General features: G+C 40.0%; 2 protein-coding genes across 8 annotated transcripts in view; both read left to right on the top strand.

Moving 5' to 3' along the window:
- Nucleotides 1–10,441, top strand: part of LRRCC1 (leucine rich repeat and coiled-coil centrosomal protein 1) — a 39,732-nt gene extending 29,291 nt beyond the window's left edge. For 5 of the 7 annotated variants that reach the window (XM_020884588.2, XM_020884589.2, XM_070477444.1 and 2 more), the window contains 6 exons: nucleotides 517–691; nucleotides 1,624–1,787; nucleotides 4,816–5,024; nucleotides 5,112–5,249; nucleotides 8,126–8,261; nucleotides 10,097–10,441. In XM_020884588.2, coding sequence (XP_020740247.2) covers nucleotides 517–691; nucleotides 1,624–1,787; nucleotides 4,816–5,024; nucleotides 5,112–5,249; nucleotides 8,126–8,261; nucleotides 10,097–10,219 — 945 coding nt within the window. In that variant the 3' untranslated portion in view covers nucleotides 10,220–10,441. Of the gene's footprint in view, nucleotides 1–516; nucleotides 692–1,623; nucleotides 1,788–3,261; nucleotides 3,354–4,815; nucleotides 5,025–5,111; nucleotides 5,250–8,125; nucleotides 8,262–10,096 lie in introns of those variants that run through there. The other 2 variants (XM_070477445.1, XM_020884590.2) reach the window with 2 other exon arrangements.
- An 8,660-nt stretch (nucleotides 10,442–19,101) lies between these two features.
- The window catches only part of E2F5 (E2F transcription factor 5), a 30,514-nt gene continuing 29,516 nt past the window's right edge, over nucleotides 19,102–20,099 (top strand). The window contains exon 1 of the mRNA XM_070477441.1: nucleotides 19,102–19,457. Coding sequence (XP_070333542.1) covers nucleotides 19,320–19,457 — 138 coding nt within the window. The 5' untranslated portion in view covers nucleotides 19,102–19,319. The remainder of the gene's footprint in view (nucleotides 19,458–20,099) is intronic.

Raw genomic sequence — 20,099 nt, 5'->3', positions numbered from 1 at the left:
GTAAATAGATACCAGTTTTACAGCGATACAGATGGTTGAAGTTAGGAAAATATCAAGGGAATTATTGATATTAATTTTGTGGTAGTAGACTTCTTTACATATTAATATACCTAACTATAATAATTTTTAATTACTTTATTTCTGTTGTCTCAGTTTTAAATATTGGTGATATTCTGCTCAAAAGGACTCACTTGATATAAGTGACCTTTAGACTGTTGATGTAAATCCTTGGTGAGAAATTTTGAGTAATAAATGTGTAGTTGCTCTTTTAAAATATTAAATAAAATTCAGAGTTTTTACAGGAATAGCCTCTTAAAATTTGACTTTTTATTTAATGACCTACATTTATTTTTAGTTAATAAAATTAAAACATTTTCTATGTAAAATTTAGGAACATTACTTTGTATTTGCTTAAATAAGATTTTTTCTCACTATAAAATACAGAAAGAAAATTTTAAAGTACTTAAATATAATAATTACTTTGCATTCTTTTCAATGTTTTTTGGTGGTATACAGAATCAAATCAACACACTTGAAATTTTAATTGAAGATGACAAGCAGAAGAGTATTCAAATAGAACTTCTCAAGCAGGAAAAAATGCAGCTTATTTCCGAGCTAGCTGCCAAGGAATCGCTAATTTATGGTTTAAGAACAGAAAGAAAAGTATGGGGACATGAGTTGGCACTACAGGGTAAAATTCTCAAATTTTCAAAGGGAAAAAATAGCCCATTCTGCTCATCCTCCAAACCGGTGTATTAGAAAAGGGAGGGTTAACTCTTCTAGACATCCCAGGAAAGAAGGTGATGCTTTATACGGAAGGGTAACTGGTCATTTGTCAGTCAGATAGTAATGAAATTATACTAAGGAATTGAGAAGGAGTTTATTACACCCATTTTATGGTTATAGCTCTGATGTTTTGCTATCTCTGGTTTTCTTCCCAGTATAATTTGGTTACGTTTCTGAACAGGTATACCTTTATGATGCTACAGCTGAATAAGTTATTGAAAACAGTTCTTTCTTATCTAGTGATTTTAAATTGTACATATGCAGCATTCATTTTTTTGCTAACAAGATAAATGTTGCTAACATTTATCTTGTTACATGTGGAGAAATGTGAAATCAGTCATGAATAAAAAACATTTTAGGTTCAGGTAAACTTACCCTTAGTCTCATTCCCTTCCAGTCACCATAAAGCAAGAGATATACACTGTTTTAAGGCATGAAACAGTTGTAAAACAGAGACTTTACAAATTATGAATAGTATATGTTGGCTTAAATCGAACATTGCTTATTTGACCATTCCATGTAGGAATCTGTAATATGATTACAAATTAATTTTGTTTGTATGGACAGCATAACATGACGCATTAAATATTTTGTGTCTCAGTTACTTGTTCACAAAAGTAACTGCTTACATGGTTACTGTGGTTTTAGGTTCTCAAATACCCACAGTTTTTAAAAGGCCTGTTTCTTCTCTTTCCACTTCATATTATGCTATTACATATTTTGTTTCTTTATTCCGCTTCTTTCATTTATTATATCATACACTGTAAAATTAGATGCTTGTTGAAAACAAATCTCTAAGGTCTTCGTAAGTTTTTTACTGTGATGTCTGTTTCTTAGGATCTTGTCTAGCCCAAAATCATGGGAGAGTAGAGGCTCAGCTTGAAAGTTTGTGTAGGGAGAATGAATGTCTGCGAAAAGCAAGTGAGCATGACAGTGACACAATAAGAATCAAATGTAAAATCATAGATGACCAAACTGAAACCATTGGAAAATTAAAAGAAGTAAGTTTGACATTTTATTTTAGGAAAAGCTCATAGGGGAAGTTTGAAAATCTGTGGATCAAAATACCTAATAAATATTTGTCTCTATGAATCCCAACTGTTGTGGAGTTTAAGCCATACTATCGTGTTTTTTTAATAATGTTTGCCACTTTGCTTTTAAAAGTTAGATATAACATTTATTAACTTGAAATTACTTTTACCTCAAAATTTTATGGAGGGTGTTATGATGGCCCTTCAGAGTAATTGAAACTAGCGTCCATAATGGGTGGCCGTTGCTCTTCAGTTGCTGGGTCATGTCCAGCTCTTTGCGACCCCGTGTACCGCAGCACACCAGGCTTCCCTGGCCTCGGCGGCCGGTAGAGTTTTGCACACTCAGCAAGGACTAGCAGTGGGACGTCAGGGCGCCGGGCGTGTTGTCTGGCCGCGTGGGGCGGCTGTAGGGCCTGAGATGGCAAACCACCTCAGTGTGCTTGCCTTCAGAGCCCCATAAAGGGTTAGGAATCAAAAAAAGGTCGCATTTTTATTTAGACTCTGTGTTGTTTAGTATCTTCCAGTATTGCTAAATCAGTTCTCAGAATTCTCTCTGACAAAACCTTGTTCAGTCACCCAGTCGTGTCCCACTCTTTGCAACCCCATGGACTTCAGCATGCCATGAATAGAATGTAAAAGATTCCTGCTTATTTCCAAGAGACACCGTTTTTACCCTCTTCTTAAAACTAACAGGATCTCTTGTTTCAAAGTATATTACGTGAAAATTCCCAGAGAAATATTCTGACAGTTAGCATGAACTCCAAAATTTGAATAAAATTGAACTCCAAAATTTTCTTCTGAAGATTTATCTTCAAGATGTAAAAAAAATAGCCTAAGAAAAGAGATTTTAAGAAACTTCTAAATGGGATTAACGCCCACAAAGTTAGGAACTCATTCTCTCTCATTTTATTTTTTTAAGGAACTCATTCTTTAATTATAACTACCTAGTATTTGATTTTTTCTCCCCTTAGTCATTTTTAAGGAACAGAACTTCATCAAGTACAGAAAATAAAGAAATATTACCACCATGTTGTTATATCCATAATTAGATTTAGACTATGAATGCTTGAACTGTGATTTTTGAACTGTGTTTAGGTAATATAATTACCCTAATCAAGTATATTGTTTTTTTGCTTTTGGATGAAACCAAAACTTACATTATATCTGTCATACATGCCAAGCTACACTGAAAATTATTCAAAATTGTTAAGCAATAAGCATTTTTTCTACACTCAGTATAACACTGTGTTTGATGTAACTACTTCTGCAGTAACACTGCTGCTTATCAGTCTCTGAATAGAGTTTTGGGAGAAAATGACTAGTAATGAATAATACAGTGGAGCCAAAAAGGAAATGACTTCTAGTTTTTAGATTTTTGGTTTAAAAAAAAAAGTTTTCAGGTTTTCAACTCATCATTTTTCTTTTTTTTTTCCCCACAATTTAGTATATTTACTTTAAAGAGCATTGTATCAACCTCAAAGATAGGAGCGTTAATGGTGCATCCCAGCTCATCACAGAACATACAGAGATAACTAGGTATAATTTCTTATAGCAATAAATTCACTATGTGCTCAGTTACTCAGTCATGTCTGACTTTTTGCAACCCCATGCACTGTAGCCCACTAGGCTTCTCTGTCCATGGGATTCTCTAGGCAAGAATACTGGAGTGGGTTGCCATTTCCTCTTCCAGGGATCTTCCCAACCCAGGGATCAAACCTGTGTCTTCTTCATTGGCAGGAGGATTCTTTACCACTGAGCCACCAGGGAAGCCCAAATATTTCACCATAGCTAATAGCTTAAAGGAATAATGACCTAATCTGTAGAATTTGGAGTTTGATATTTTCAATTAAGTAGATTTTAAAACAGGATTTTTGAGGTTTGGCTTCCTCATATGTATTATTTTGGTACTTTTAAGTATGGGTCACAAGATTCTCTGATGCTACAATGTTATTTTTATTAACAGGGTTATTTCATAAGAATCTTTGGTAGCTTTTATGAATTCCTAATAATATATTAAGACTGCTGTCCCCTAAGTACTTAAGTATGAGAGTTGTAGGGAGAAAATAAATTATGGAAAAGACTACCAGATATCGTTGCTTAGAATTTTTAGATGTATAACACACTGAGGAATTGAACCACATTTTCTAAAATACTGATGAATTCATTCCTAAATTAGCCTCATTCAGTATTTGTTTGCCTCCATCATCTTCCCAAAAGGGGAAAAAAGGCAAGGTAGGGCAGGGGAAACAGGATGAAAACAGGAACTGCTAATTTCATTTTTTCTCACTTGTGGAGACTGATACCGCTAGTTGATGTTACAGGGTTCCATCCAGCCAGCCATGCCCCGCTAAAGCAGATACGGTCGTTGGCATAAATAAATCAGATGAGGCCCAGTGCCTGCAAACATTTAACAGTGCCGAAGGTAGTTGATCTTTGATTAATCCTGATTTGTTGTATGCAAATAGAGGATACAGCCGGCCTCACAGGACAGAAGATACGGTGAAAGGAGGTTTGGGGGAATGTAGAGCCTATTTTCATGAGACATTTCAATAGTGATGGAATCATACTTTAAAGTATTTGTTCACTCTAATGCAGAAGACACTTGTTTAGCAGAGTAGAAATAGTATTTTATGTCATACATGCATCGTGAATATCAATCTTTGCTGTATTCCGTGTTAATAAAATTGTCATTGCACTGTTTTTCTTCCCCTGTACTCCCTTTGTGTGGTTGGTTGTAACGTAATGAAATAAAAAGTGTGGATAGTGTATCATTCTTAATGACATTTAAAACAAAGTAGTGGTGCTATTCCGTATTGATTGTGATTTTTAAAATGTTCTGTAGAAATCTTTTCTAAAACATTCACTGAACGTTCAATTTATTTTTTAATCTGTAGTTTTTATAATAATTTTAAACCATATTGAATTTGGAAATAAGATATTTAAGATTAAGAAAAATAATTATTTTTTTAATGATGATTTATTTTCTGTAAAAATGAAGTGTTTACAGGAAAAAGAGGAACAAATCAAAATATTACATGAAAAAATCACTGAAATACAAAAATGTACTCAAGAACAACTTGAAGAAAAATCTTCACAACTGGATGAAATAGTTGAGAAACTAGAAAGACACAATGAAAGAAAAGAAAAACTAAAACAGCAGTTGAAAGTAAAGGAATTAGAACTTGATGAAATCAGAAAAGCTTACAGGTATTATATAGTATTTCCTATTGAGAAATAACATGTGGCTTAATAATTTCATGTAACCATTTTTAAAATTATTTCTTTTCATATTAGTACACTTAATCAGAAGTGGCATGATAAAGGAGAACTTCTGTGTCATCTTGAAATGCAAGTAAAAGAAGTGAAAGAAAACTTTGAAAACAAAGAAAGAAAACTTAAAGCGGAAAGAGACAGAAGTATCGAACTACAAAAGTAAGCATTAAGTCCTTAAGTATGTGGGATATCTTTAAAGAAAACTGAATTGGGATGGGTAGGCATGAGGAGGGTAAAAACATTTTGGACATAGTTATTTCCCAAGTACTTAGTTTCCATTCCATCTATAAAATGAAGATGATAATAGTTCCTCCTTAATATTTGATGAAAGTTTAAACTTTGTATATATGAGTATTTATGTATGTATATGATTTGTATGAGCTATTTAGCATTTAAATAGTGACTGATGCATAATAATTGCTATATAAATATTTAGTTTTTATTACTAGAATTATTGTTTTCAAATTCTGTTTGAATGGGAACAGCTAATATTTTTAGCTGTTGTATGTGGAGTTGTGTGTGGAGTTTTGGCTTCCCTGGTGGTTCAGCACTAAAGAATATGGGTTCAATCCCTGGGTTGGGACGATCCCCTGGAGAAGGAAATAACAACCCACTCCTGTAGTCTTGGCTGGAGAATCGCATGGACAGAGGAGCCTGGCAGTCCACGGAGTTGCAAAGAGTTGGACACAACTTAGCGACTAAACAACAAAATGTGAAGTTTAGAGGAAAACAATCACTGACTACCAGGGACAGAGAGCTCCTGAAGAATCTAAAACAGATGTTGGTAGCAGTTAGCCTGCACCAGCTGAGGATGAGAGCTGATTTTAAGTAAGGGGAAGAAAATCTATACACATATGCCATTGTTGTATGGATTTTATAAAATACTGTAGAGGAAATGAGGGTTTTACCTTATAAACTATATGACTAGACTTGTTAAAATAATTTAAAGTTAACTCACCTAGAAAATTGGTAGCATGGTTTAGTGACCAGTTCTCATGTCAAAATATAGAATGGTGTAGATAATGTGGCATGTAGGTAGCCCCAAAATTTCATATAGAGGTAGGTTCCCCATTATATCAAATCTAATAGAACCTCAAAATTTGGTTTTTCATATTTTAACTCAATGTAAATGAAAAGGTGAAAGGTGTTATTATACACCCCAGAAGTTTTAATTGATAATACAGTCAGTTGTCTGCTAATGGACCCTGTTATACTTTGCTTTACAACCAAACATGAATGCAACGAAACATCGACTTAGAGTCTATTTTCTTTCCTGCTGCTCACAGCTTTGCAGTATGAAGTCCTTTTGATCCTAAAAGACAAAGTCATTTCATATAACTGGAAGTTCCTAAACTTAATAAAAACCATAAAGCCTGACAATTTTTAGAATCTCTTATATTGTTTATTGTGGTTTTAAGAGCAAAACAATAAAAAGGCCTGGTTTTTACCTTAATGCTATTATGACTGAGATTGGTAGGTATGATTTTTAATTTAATGGAATTTTAATAAAATAAGTAAATCATTGTTCATAAGAAAGATTGTATTTGCATAGCTTTTTATAATATATAAATTGATTTTTTACTTATATCTTACTTTGAACTCAGCAGGAATGCTGTGAGGTTAGCCAAACAGGCAGGATTATTGTGTTATAGTTGACAGACTTTAAATCCAGAGGTTGTGAACTTGCCCTTGGTCACATAGTTACCAAATGTTGCAACAGGAATAAAAGAAAGGCTTTTGATTCATGATCCTAATGCTGAAAGTTCAGTCTCCCTGCACCTGTGCCCAACGAAGTGTCAGAGAGAGAGTTTTGGGTGACGTAGAAAAGGATCGCGTTGTTGCTTTGCCCGGCAAAGGGGGACGCAGCAGGCTTGTGCCTCAAAACCTGTGTCCCAGTGTGGGAGGATTTGCTGAGTTTTATAGCAGTGGTTCCAGAGAAGGCAGGGGCACCCCACTCCAGTGCTCTTGCCTGGAAAATCCCATGGACGGAGGAACCTGGTGGGCTGCAGTCCATGGGGTCGCTAAGAGTTGGACACGACTGAGCGACTTCCCTTTCACTTTTCACTTTCATGCACTGGAGAAGGAAATGGCAGCCCACTCCAGTGTTCTCGCCTGGAGAATCCCAGGGACGGGGGAGCCTGCGCTGCCGTCTCTGGGGCCGCACAGAGTCGGCCACGACTGCAGCGACTCAGCAGCAGCGGCAGCACGGCAGTGGCTCAGGGGTGGAGCTGCTGTGAAGAGTGGGGTCTGTGCGGGGCCTGTGCTCCTTTGACCAGGCCTAAGGTGGTCTTCTCCCTGATCTTTGCGTCCCTCCCTTCCCTGATAAGCGACTCTTCGTATCTACCCGTTGAAACTCCGGGAACGTCTTGGAGGCTGGAGTCTATCCCCTGCAAACAGGAAACGGGGGACACAGAAAGGCTTCCATGCCCAGGAGCACAGTTTCGGTCCTAATGTTCAGTCCGCTATTGCAGTGGGCTGTGCCAAAACCAGGAAGCTTGTTCATTATGAGCTTAACGTTTCTAATAAAATTATTCATATTTAATATTAAGAAATGGGTATTTTGCCTGTAATAAACATTTAGCAGTGAAATTTTGTAAATGCTGTTTATGTTTATTAACATAGGGTTTTATCTGATAAGCATAAACATAGGAAAATCAGACATATGATTATAAACTTGAACCTGCATTGTAAATTATTATCATACTGCTAATACATGGAGAAAAAAAAATTGATAGTAGCATCTGTGAAGATGCTTATAAAGCATATCCTTAGACTCACAATAAGTGAGAACCATGTATCCTAACTTTCAGAGGATAATGTAACAAACTTCCACTTATGTTACCCTACTCTAAACTGGTACTAACAGATTCTGTTGGATGATGAACTACTTATAACTTTAGTTACCCAAGGTAGTCTTTTGCTATTCAATGGAGTTATGCTTCCATTAAAATATGAATGAGTGCTTCCATGTAAAAAACAAAAAATCCTAATTTTTATACATCCAGGTAGATATGTGGTTTTGTTTTGTTTTTAAGGGATGCAATGGAAAAGCTTCATAGTATGGATGATGCCTTTAAGAAACAAGTTGATGCAATTGTTGAAGCTCATCAAAATGAAATAATACAACTGGCAAATGAAAAACAGAAATGTATTGATACTGCAAACTTAAAGGTACCGTAAGTAAAATTCACTTTGATAATCAGTATTAAATTGTTATAGCTAAGTAAATTGTATCTTCAACAGTGATAAGGAGAAAAGGCAGCATGATTTAATGACCAAAATAGATATGAATATTACTAATACAATCATGAAGCCAGACCAACATGTTGGTAATACCTAGATTAGTTGTAGAACAGAATTTTAATGAAACCAAGATTATAAATTTGATCCTGATATGCACCTGCTCCATGAGCTCTGGCTAAAAATCTATATATCCCTCACCAATTTCAACTGGAAGCCCTTTTGGTTACACATAGGCAAGGTGAGAATGTGAATGTATTAAGTACAATCTGTTACTGCCTTGGACAAGTTCTCAAGGATTGTTTTATTATGAATTTTAGGGTTCAGCCTGTCAAGTTTCTTGTTGCCAAAGGAATGGGTTTAGGATGATACTAAATGACAGGGAAACATCAGAATTAACTTACGAAGCTTTTTAATAATACTTATGTATGAGCTTTCCCCTCAAGACTTTGATTCACCAAGACTAGGTTCAAACCTAGATGTTTTTAAAACTCAACAGGTGATTCTCGTGTGACTCCACTGTTGAGGTCCACTCATTGAGACAGTTATGAACTTTCATTTTCCCCTGATTTTGAAGTGTTAATAAGAAACACATATCTTTAAGACTGGAAATTCAGAAATCAGCCACTAGAGAAGGAAAGAGTTAATAGAAAAGGAAAGAATACTTCATATTTTATAATCAAGGTTGTGTAGTTAAATGACATTAAAGGAGTCTGTATAACCAGAAAGCGGGAATTACATCTTTGAAAATAATCACAATTAATAAAGAAGTACAATTTGTTCACAGTTTAGTTCTTTATTTCAGTTCAGTGGTTTTTTTCAGATATTTAAAATCTACTGAGTGTTGAACAAGATTACACTAGGTATTATTAAATAAGATATGACATTAGAGCTTTAGCTCAAAGCAAAATACTGTGCTTGATTTTGGACATCTTACAGTATGATGTAATATCATAGGGAGGTGTTTGTTAGGGAATTAGAAAAATGGCACCAAAGTTTAAATGTGGTAATCATGAAGAAAGGCATCACATACAAGTGATCATTTAAGTTAGGAGAAATGTTAATTTTTAGAAGAAAAAAAGAAGTCTATGTTAGAGATTAGGAAGAGGGAAGTAGACAGATAGGGATGACTATATTGCTAGTACACTCAGGAATGTTGTATAATAGGAGAGAATGTTTCAAGCAGAAATTAATAGTATCAAATACGTAGAATCCTAGGAGAATAAATATGGATTAACAGTAACTCATAAAATTATCTCTCAAAAAGATGATAATGTTTAACCACCAGCAGCAGTTTTAGAAATGCAGCGTTTAAAGAGTTTCTTTGGGAAGGGAGGTGATTTCAGTTTTGAAAGTTTGTAAGGATAAGTCAAGAGTCATGATTTGACATTCATAACTGCTTATGAATGTGAAAGCAGTTAAGTCAGAAGATTAAGTCAGAAGACTAGGTTTCATCCAAATATGCTACTGAGAAGCACCACAACCTTGAACAAGTTTTCTGAACTACAAAATAGAGTTAAATTACCATGTGTTCATTACAAGAGCCTATGAGAAATAAATGGATGGTACACATGTGAATATTTTGTATACAGTATGACATTGTTTTCCATTTTAGTATTTGAATAGGTTAACATTTTATTAACCTCTTTAAATGAATATCACATCACAAACTATAAAATGTATACAACTAAATTTACTTTCTCCATTTTTTAAAATGCATTTTCACTGAGAAATTTAAATGTTATAAAATGTACATATTGATTTAGGTTCATCGAGTTGAAGAAGAAATGCGTGGACTTCTGGAAGAAACATGCAAGAACAAAAAAGCAATGGAAACAAAAATTAAGCAACTTGCTTTTGCTCTAAGTCAAATTCAGCAAGAAATTTGATGGTTCTGAGAAGAATTGATTTGAAATGGACCGGCAGGCCTGTTGTAAAAGTGATTAAATACTGTAACAGTAGCAACTGCTGTGACTTTGAAATGTCTCTTTCTACACATTTCATTCTGATGATATTTTAGAAGGCTTCTGATCAAGTATTCATTGTATATGTAGGTTTTTTTATAATAAATTGTTGACAATTATGTGTATTAGAAAAACCTATCAAAATAACTAGACTTAAAACACTTTTTCTTGTTTCTGTGCTATATACATTGTCTGGTCATTACACATTTGCCTATAAGAATGTTAATGAAAATTTAGTCTTTTGACTACATGAGGGAAAGTATTTTAATACTGTTAACCTTACTGTGTGGATGAACTAATTATACTTATTGGTTGTCCTTTAGTTGAGGTAGCTCCATTCTTTTAAAATGCTCATAAGTGTAGCCAAAAAGTATTTTAAATCTGTATAAGAGATGTGGTATTTTTAAGAATGCATATGTATGTTTCCACATCACTCATAATGACTCCTTTTTAGTTAGTTTATGAGGCGAATTCATATTTTACAACTTAAAACACTTATATTCCATTTCATATCAGTTCATTTACTCCTATTTCAATTTTGTCATCTCTTACGTTCCTGTGTATACAGAACAAAGATCTGAATACTATTCTCCTTACTATTTCTGAAAGAAAGAGAACATAATACCAAACTCTAACTAATAGCCAGTGAACTATGATTTTTAAAATTAAATGCAATCAGAAAAAAATGTAAAGAGAAGGCCCCATTTATTATAGGCAAGGTTTATACTGAAATCTGTGGGACATCAAGCATATCAGCACATGTAATAGGAGCCTCTAGGGGGATGGGAGGACAAGAAACATTGGGGAAAATAATAGCTGGAACCTTCCTTAATTTGATGAAAAAGATGAACCTACATGTTCAAGAACTTCAGTAAAACCCAGGATTAATAAACACAAAGAGAACCACACCTAGACACAGTCAAACTGTTGGGGGAAATCTTGAAAGTAGCAAGAAAACATGATTTAATGTAAAGGAATAGTTAACAGTTGAGAAATTTCTCATGAGACGTAATGGAGACTAGAAGGCAGAGAAGGACATATTTTAGGTACAGGAAATAACAGTAAGCTGAGAATTCTACATCCAACAAAATTATCCTTCAAAATAAAATGCAAAACACACTAGATGCAGTGGGCTGACAAGAGTTTTTCAACAACAAAAAAATCAGCTAAGAATTCTATATCCAGCAAAACTCTTTCAAATGAAGCCAAAATTAAGTCATTCTCAGGCAACAGCTGGGAAATATGTTCCTACCAGACCCACCTTAACGAAAAAGGCTGAAGGAAGTTCTTACTTCACATCCTTTCAGAATGTGACCCTAGAGAGTAATTTGAATAAACATGAGAAGAAGAAAGAAACACAAAGCAAAATATATAATTATAAAAAAATATAAATTCATATTTTCCCTTCATCCCATAACTGATTAAAGAATCAAAATATATAAAATAATGTATATAATTGTATTATTAGGAGTAAAACAAAATGTAACATTTCTCCATATCAGCACAAAGGTGGATGGAAGCAAAGCTGTATTGGGAAGTAAGGAAATAGGAGATAGTATAACTTGAAACCCATAGGAACAAGGGACAATAATGAGTTGTAAATATGAAAATTAGTTTAACTATGAATATATGTTTGCTGTCCTACTTAGACTTTATATACAACAACCAGTTTCATAACAAAAAGAGGAAGGAAATAGAACTAAATAGAAACATTTCTACATTTCACTGAAATTGGGTCAGTACAAATCTGTTGTATATATAAACTGGTGAAGCCATTAAGGATGTAACTCAGAATATATAGCCAAAAAATAGCCAGAGCAAATTAAAACATTACACTAGAAAGTATTTGTGTAATAATGAAAGTAGGAAAAAGCAATAAAGTATTAAGCAATTTTTAAATGCAGTAAAGATAAGACGGAAAACAGTAAAATGGCCACGGTAAATTTTTTAATTTGCATAATTTACATCAATAATTACATTAAGTGTGACTGGATTAAGTGATCCAATCAAAAGAATAGATAGGAAAACAAGATCCAACTATATAACACTTTCAAATATGCAAACAGATTGGAAATATCAGTAAAATGATGAAAAAATCGACCATAAGACAGTAGACAGCGACCATAAGAGAAACAAAAAAAAAAGAGTAGCTCTACTAATATCAGACAAAATAGAGTAAAAAATTATACTAGAAGAAAAGAGATGAAACTGTCAATTCATCAAGAAGAATAGGTATATACATGGATACCCCTAACAACATATTCCCAAAACTCATGAAGAAAAACTGAACAAAGACTTGAAGGCAGTGGGTGCGGTGAGGGACAAGGCTATTCAACAGGAACACAGAACCTCCGTGGTGGTCCAGTGGTAAAGAACTGACCTGCCACGCAGGGAACACAGGTTTGATCCCTGGACCAGGAAGATCCCATGTGCCACAGGTCACCTACGCCCACACGCCTGTGCTCTGGAGTTGGTGAACACGGCTACTTCAGCCCAAATGCTGCTACCGCTAAGCCTGTGCACTTTGAGTCCATCATGGTCTGAAACAAGAGAAGCCCATGCACTGCGACTGGAGAGCAGACCCCGCTCCCTGCAGCTTAAACCCCATGCACGGCAACAAAGGCCCAGGGCAGTCAAAGAAACAGTAAGAATACTCCACTTTCAACAACGGACAGAACAATGAGGCAGAAGATCGGCTAGAGAATGGAAGACCTCAACAACACAGCCTACGAGGCCTCACAGACAACTGCAGAACACTTTAAGAACAGAATCTTCACGTCCTTCCAAAGTGCACCTGGAACCTTCTACAGTATAGATGAGATACAAGATCAAAAAGCAAGCCTCAGTGGATTTGGAATTATTGAAATCACACAAAGTATGCTCTCTGAACACAGTGAACTGAAATTAGAAAAGAGTAACAAGTTTGGGGAATTTACAGTGTGGAAATGAACAACTACTGGATCAAAGAATATATCATGAAATTAGAAAAATCCTTTGAGGCGAATGGAAATAGAAAATATGAGATGTAGCTAAAATAATTAGGAAATTTTTATCTGCAAGCAACTATATTAAAAAAGAAGAAATATTTGAGGTCAACATCCTAACCTTCCACCTATAATGTTAGTCACTCAGTCGTGACCAACTCTGCGATCCCATGTACAACAGCCCAGCAGGCTCCTCTGTCCATGGAATCCTCCAGGCAAGAATACTGGAGTGGGTAGCCTTTCCCTTCTCCAAGGGAATCTTTCAACCCTGGGATGGAACCCTGGTCTCCTGAATTGCAGGTGGATTCTTTACCATCTGAGCTACCAGGGAAGCCCCTCCATCTATGAGATACAGGGGAAAAAGGAGCAAACTAAAGCCAAAACAAACAAAAAAAAAAAAAGAAAAATTATAGCAAAAATTAATGAATAGAAAAAAAATGCACCTAAATTTTTGACTTTGAAAAATAGACAAATCTTGAGCTAGATTAATGAAGGGAAAAAGGCTTAAATGACTAGAATCAAGAATGAATACAAAGAAATAACAGTAAGAGTGGGAGGAAACTTTGGAAGCAAATATGTTTCCTTATGATGGTCATAATTTCATGTGTATACATATTCCCACTCATCAAATTGTGTAAATTAAATATGTACAGCTTTTACATGTCAATCATGCCTTAATAAAGTGCTTAAATTTTTTTTTAATTCCACTGACAATAAAGTTTAAACATTAAATTCCTAGGTTTATATTTAACAAAAGTTCAAATCTCATACTCTGAAAACTACAAAACATTATTGAAAAGAGACAATATTCATGGGTTAGAAGACTTAATATTGACAAAATGGTAATTCTCCCCCAAATTCATCTACAGATTAAATGCAATCCCCACCAAAATCTCAGCTAGCGGACTTATTTGCATAAATTGACAACATGTCTCTCAAATCCATATAGAAATTCAAGGAATCTGGGCCAAAACAATCTTCAAAAAGGAAAAGCTAGAAAACTCACACTTCCTCATTTAAAAACTTAACTAGAAAACTACAGGAGAAAAGCAGTCAAGATGGCAGAGTTGAGGGAACCTAAGCTCACCTCCTCTCAGGAGCACCCCAGAATCACAACATTCTGCAGAATAACCATCACTTAAAAAGACTGAACCCTACCAGAAAATCTCCACAGCTAAAGACATAAAGAAGGAACCAAATGAGACTGGCAGGAGAGGCAGACCCATGACATAATCAAATCTCATACCCACAAGGTGGGCCACCCACAAACTAGAGGATGATTGTATTACAGAGGTTCTCCCACAGGAGTGAGAGCTCTGAGCCCCTCATCAGAGCCCCCAGGCTGGGAGTGCAGCACCAGGAAGAGGAACCCCCAGAGCATTCAGCTTTGCAGACCACTGAGGCTTGACTGCAGAAGCTTCACAGGGTTGGGGAGAAACAGAGACTTCAAAAATCTCATGTGTACCAGGACCAACAGAGAAAGCAGCAATTTGACAGGTGCCAAGGCCAGACACCACCCTTACAGCAGAAAGTGAAGAGGAACTAAAAAGCCTCTTGATGAAAGTGAAAGAGGAGAGTGAAAAAGTTGGCTTAAAGCTCAGCATTCAAAAAACTAAGATCACGGCATCCGGTCCCATCACTTCATGGGAAATAGATGGGAAACAGTGGAAACAGTGTCAGACTTTATTTTGGGGGGCTCCAAAATCACTGCAGATGGTGATTGCAGCCATGAAATTAAAAGACGTTTACTCCTTGGAAGGAAAGTTATGACCAACCTAGATAACATTAAAAAGCAGAGACATTACTTTGCCAACAAAGGTCGTCTAGTCAAGGCTATGGTTTTTCCAGTGGTCATATATGGATATGAGAGTTGGACTGTGAAGAAAGCTGAGTGCCGAAGAATTGATGCTTTTGAACTGTAGTGTTGAAGAAGATTCTTGAGAGTCCCTTGGACTGCACGGAGATCCAACCAGTCCATCCTAAAGGAGATCAGTCCTGGTGTTCATTGGAAGGACTGATGCTGAAGCTGAAACTCCAGTACTTTGGCCACCTCATGTGAAGAGCTGACTCATTGGAAAAGACCCTGATGCTGGGAGGGATTGTGGGCAGGAGGAGAAGGGGACAACAGAGGATGAGATGGCTGGATGGCATCACCGACTCGATGGACATGAGTTTGAGTAAACTCCAGGAGTTGGTGATGGACAGGGAGGCCTGGCGTGCTGCGGTTCATGGGGTCACAAAGAGTCGGACACGACTGAGCAACTGAACTGAACTGAAGACCAGACCTACCTGCTGGTCTTGGAGGGTTTCTTAGGGAGGCAAGGGGCAGCTCTGCCCCGCCCTGGGGACATACATACTGATGGCAGAGTCACAGGGCAGTGTTCATCTACGTGAATTCACTGGAGGCAGACATCTTGCTTGGATCTGTAGACCTGGCCCCACCCAACAGCTTGTAGACTCTAGTGATGGAATGCCTCAGGCCAAACAACACCTGTCAGCAGACAGACTTCCTGAGCCCACAGCCACCTCTAGACACACCCCTAGTCATGGTCTTGCCCACCATGGAGCCAAGACCCAGCTCCACCCACAAGGGGTAGTTACCAGCCTCTCCTGCGCAGAAGCCTGCACAAGCCTCTCAGTCAGTCAGTTCAGTCATTCAGTCATGTCGGACTTGTTGGGACCCCATGGACTGAAGCACGCCAGGCCTCCCTGTCCATCACCAACTCTCAGAGTTTACTCAAATTCATTTCCATTGAGTCGGTGATGCCATCCAACCATCTCATTCTCTGTCATCCCCTTCTCCTCCTGCCTTCAATCATTTCCAGCAATCAGGGTCTTTTCAAATGAGTCAGTTCTCTGTATCAAGTGGCCAATGTATTGGGGTTTCAGCTTCCGCATCAGTCCTTCCAGTGAACGTCCAGGACTGATCTCCTTTAGGATGGACTGGTTGGATCTCCTTGCAATCCAAGGGACTCTCAGGAGTCTTCTCCAACACCACAGTTCAAAAGCATCGATTCTTCAGCACTTAGCTTTCTTTATAGTCCAACTCTCACATCCATACGTGACTACTGGAAAAAACATAGCCTTGACTAGATGGACCTTTGTTGGTAAAGTAATGGCTCTGTTTTTTAATATGCTGTCTAGGTGGGTCATAACTTTTCTTCAAAGGAGCAAGCGTCTTTTAATTTCATAGCTGCAGTCACCATCTGCAGTGATTAAAGTCTGACACTGTTTCCACTGTTTCCTCATCTATTTTCCATGAAGTGATGGGACCAGATGCCATGATCTTAGTTTTCTGAATGTTGAGTTTTAAGCCAACTTTTTCACTCTCCTCTTTCACTTTCATCAAGAGGCTCTTTAGTTCTTCTTCACTTTCTGCCATAAGGGTGATGTCATCTGCATATCCGAGGTTATTGATATTTCTCCTGGCAGTCTTGATTCCAGCTTGTGCTTCCTCCAGCCCAGCCTTTCTCATGATGTACTCTGCATACAAGTTAAATAAGCACAAGCCTCTAGACCAGCCTTAACTACCGGACACAGATAGCGGAAGTAAGAAAGCTAAAGTCCCAAAGCCTGCAGGCTGAGTCCGCGCATGCAGGGCAGACACTTTCCTGGGACCAGCTGGCCCCTAGCCTTTGGGTGATGAGAGGAGAGCACACTGGGGACACCCAGGAGGGCCAGCAGAGACAGTCTCCAAGGTAGAGAAACATAAAAATGACCCCACTGTTGGAGGGTGTGCACAAACTCTCATACACTCGGGACCCGGTGCAGAAGCAGGGTTTGAAAGGAGCCTGGGTCAGACCTACATGGGGATCTTGGGAGAGTTCCCTGGAGAGGGAGGAGGCAACTGGAACTCGCCCTAGGGACCTAGGCACTGGCAGAAGCCATTCTAGGGAGTTCATTTCTACCCCATGGACACTGCTGCTGGCCAAGTGCCCACTTGGAACCTTCCCTCTAGCTCATAAGCCTCAGGACCCAGCCCTGCCCCTACCCACCAGCCCTCAGTCACCAATACCAATGAGCAGGCACCTGGTCCTGCCCACCAGTGAGCCTGCCTTGGAACCAAGCCTCAGAGGCCAGAGGGCTAATCCTAACCCCAGGACAACAACCCCCACAGTCGATGAGCCCAGTCCACCCACCAACAGTCCAGCACGAGCCCTGGGACTGGGGGGCCTTGGCCTCGCCCACCAGCAGGCCCACACAGAACACATTAGAGGGGCATCAGTAACCAGTGCTATCCAGTAACAGCTCTGGGACTCCACGGGCCCTGCAAGTGGACCTCGGGATGTGGTTATGCCTATGAAAAGGTTAGCATCAGCCCCAAGACATGGCCTCACCCACCAGTGGGCAGTAACCAACCCTAGGGTCTCCTGGAACCTGACCCAGCCCACTGCACTGGTGAGTGAGCTTCTGCAGCCAGCTTACCTCATGACCTGGTCTCAACAACCAATGGTCAGCAGCCTCCACACAAGGCAGGGCCCGGCCACCAGATGGACCAGGGACTAACCAAGCCTAGCAGACTGCCCACAGTAGTCAGCCTGACACAACAGAAGGACCCTAGCAGCCCACATCGAGGTACCACCAGAGCATTTACCTCTTGTGACAAGAGGGGAGAAGACTGCTGGGACTCATAGCTGTGTCTCCTACAAGAAGCTACTGTTGGGAAATATAAGCAACCTACCAAATACACAGAAATAAAACATCAAGTCAGGCAAAATAAAGTGACAGAGGAACATGTTCCAAATGAAGGAACAAGATAAAACACCAGAAGAAGAAGTGGAGATAGGCAATCGACCTGGAAAGAACTCAGGATGAATGATTTTAAAGATGCTCAAAGAACTTGGTAAAGAATGGAATTCCTTAGTACAGAACTAGAAGTATTTAACAGCAGAGTTAGAAAATACAGATAACAACCAAAGATGAAGAATATAAAAACTGAAGTGAAAAATACACTAGAAGAAATCAACAGTAGACTAAATAATACAGAGGAATGGATCAGCAACCTGGAAGACAGGGTATTGGAAATCACTGATGTTAAACAGAAAGTTGGACTATAAAGAAAGCTGAGAGCCGAAGAATTGATGCTTTTGAACTGTGGTGTTGGAGAAGACTCTTGAGTCCCTTGGACTGCAAGGAGATCCAACCAGTCCATCCTAAAGGAAATCAGTCCTGAATAGTCATTGGAAGGACTGATGCTGAAGCTGGAATTCCAATACTTTGGCCACCTGATGCGAAGAACTGACCCATTGTTAAAGACCCTGGTGCTGGGAAAGATTGAAAGTGGGAGGAGAAGGGGACGACAGAGGATGAGATGGTTGGATGGCATCACCAACTCAATGGACATGAGTTTGAGTAAGCTCTGGGAGTTGGTGATGGACAGGGAGGCCTGGCGAGCTGCAGTCTAGGGGGTAGCAAAGAGTCGGACACGACTGAGCGACTGAACTAAACTGAACTGAAGCCCCTTTTCCCAGTCCTGGAATCCACCTCCCGCCCCGCCCTGTCGCCCCACCGCAACCCCCGCTTTCACCCCACCGCACCCCCTACCCCGCCCCGTCGCCCCGCCCCACACCCCCCGTCGCCCCGCCCCACACCCCCCGTCGCCCCGCCCCACTCCCCCCGTTGCCCCCCACCGCCCTGTCGCCCCGCCCTCATTCACACCCCGCCCTATCGCCCCGCCCTCCTCTCCCCGCCCACCATAACCCCGCCCACCATACCGCCTCGCCCCCGCCTCGCCCTCCCCTCCCGCCTTCGGAGAAGCGAGTTTCCCAGCGCCGGCGGGCCGCTCGTCACTTCCGGCCATTTAAAGGCGGGCCCCGCCCCCGGCGCGCCGGCTCGCGCTCTCACTCCGCCCCCCGGTCGCGGCCCCCTCGTCGCTGCCCAGGGCTCGGGAAGGGGAGGGGAGGGGCGGAGGCCCCAGGCGGGTGGGCGCCGCGCACCTGTAGCTGCCGGGAGCCCGCGAACCCTTGTCCCGCCCTCGGCGGGCGGCGACGGCCTCGGCCGCCGCGGGTCCGGCCCGGCAGGTGGCGGAGCGCGGGGACGCGATGGCGGCGGCCGAGCCCGCGAGCTGCGCGCCGCCCGGGCCCGGCAGCAGCCGGCACGAGAAGAGCCTGGGGCTGCTCACTGCCAAGTTCGTGTCGCTGCTGCAGGAGGCCAAGGATGGCGTGCTGGACCTCAAGGCGGTGAGCGCGGGCCGCGGTCTCAGGAGGAGGAAGGGCGGGCCGGGGGGTGAGGGGAGCGGGGCGTGAGCAGGGGCCGCGCCGCGCCGCGCCGCCGACAAAGAGCCGCGGCGTCCGCGTGGCGTTCACCTCAGCGCGCCGGGCCTGGGCCGGGGCGCCCGGGGGGTCTCCGCCGGTGCGGACTGGCGGCTTTCGTGGGCGATTCCTGTGAGGGCGTCTGTCGGTTGTTGAAAACGCGCAAGCAGGCAAAACCCGAGTTTGCCACCTCTTCTGGATGAAACAAACAAAACGTGAACTCTTCAGTCCTCCTCTTAAAATAATAATAGTAAATAAAGACACCTCTCCCTCTTCTTGTCACAGTCCTGGTGACTAAGAGGGATGTTTGATTTGTGAGTTAATTTGGTATCTGAAGCAAGCAAGCAAAACCGGTGTTTGCCACCTCTTCGGGATGAAACAAACAAAAAAGTCAGCGCTTCAGTTCTCTTAATAATAGTAAATAAAAACACCTCTTTTACACTTTTCACAATCCTGATGACCAAGAAGGATGTTCGATTTGTGAGTTAATTTGGTATCTGAAGCAAGCAAACAAAACCCGAGTTTGCCACCTCTCCTGGATGAAACAAAAACAAAGTGAACTCTTCAGTT

Source organism: Odocoileus virginianus, chromosome 15 (assembly GCF_023699985.2).
Source record: "Odocoileus virginianus isolate 20LAN1187 ecotype Illinois chromosome 15, Ovbor_1.2, whole genome shotgun sequence".
Classification (NCBI taxonomy): Eukaryota; Metazoa; Chordata; class Mammalia; order Artiodactyla; family Cervidae; genus Odocoileus; species Odocoileus virginianus.
Note: the sequence above shows the minus strand (reverse complement) of the source record. Positions and strands in the feature narration are given on the sequence as shown.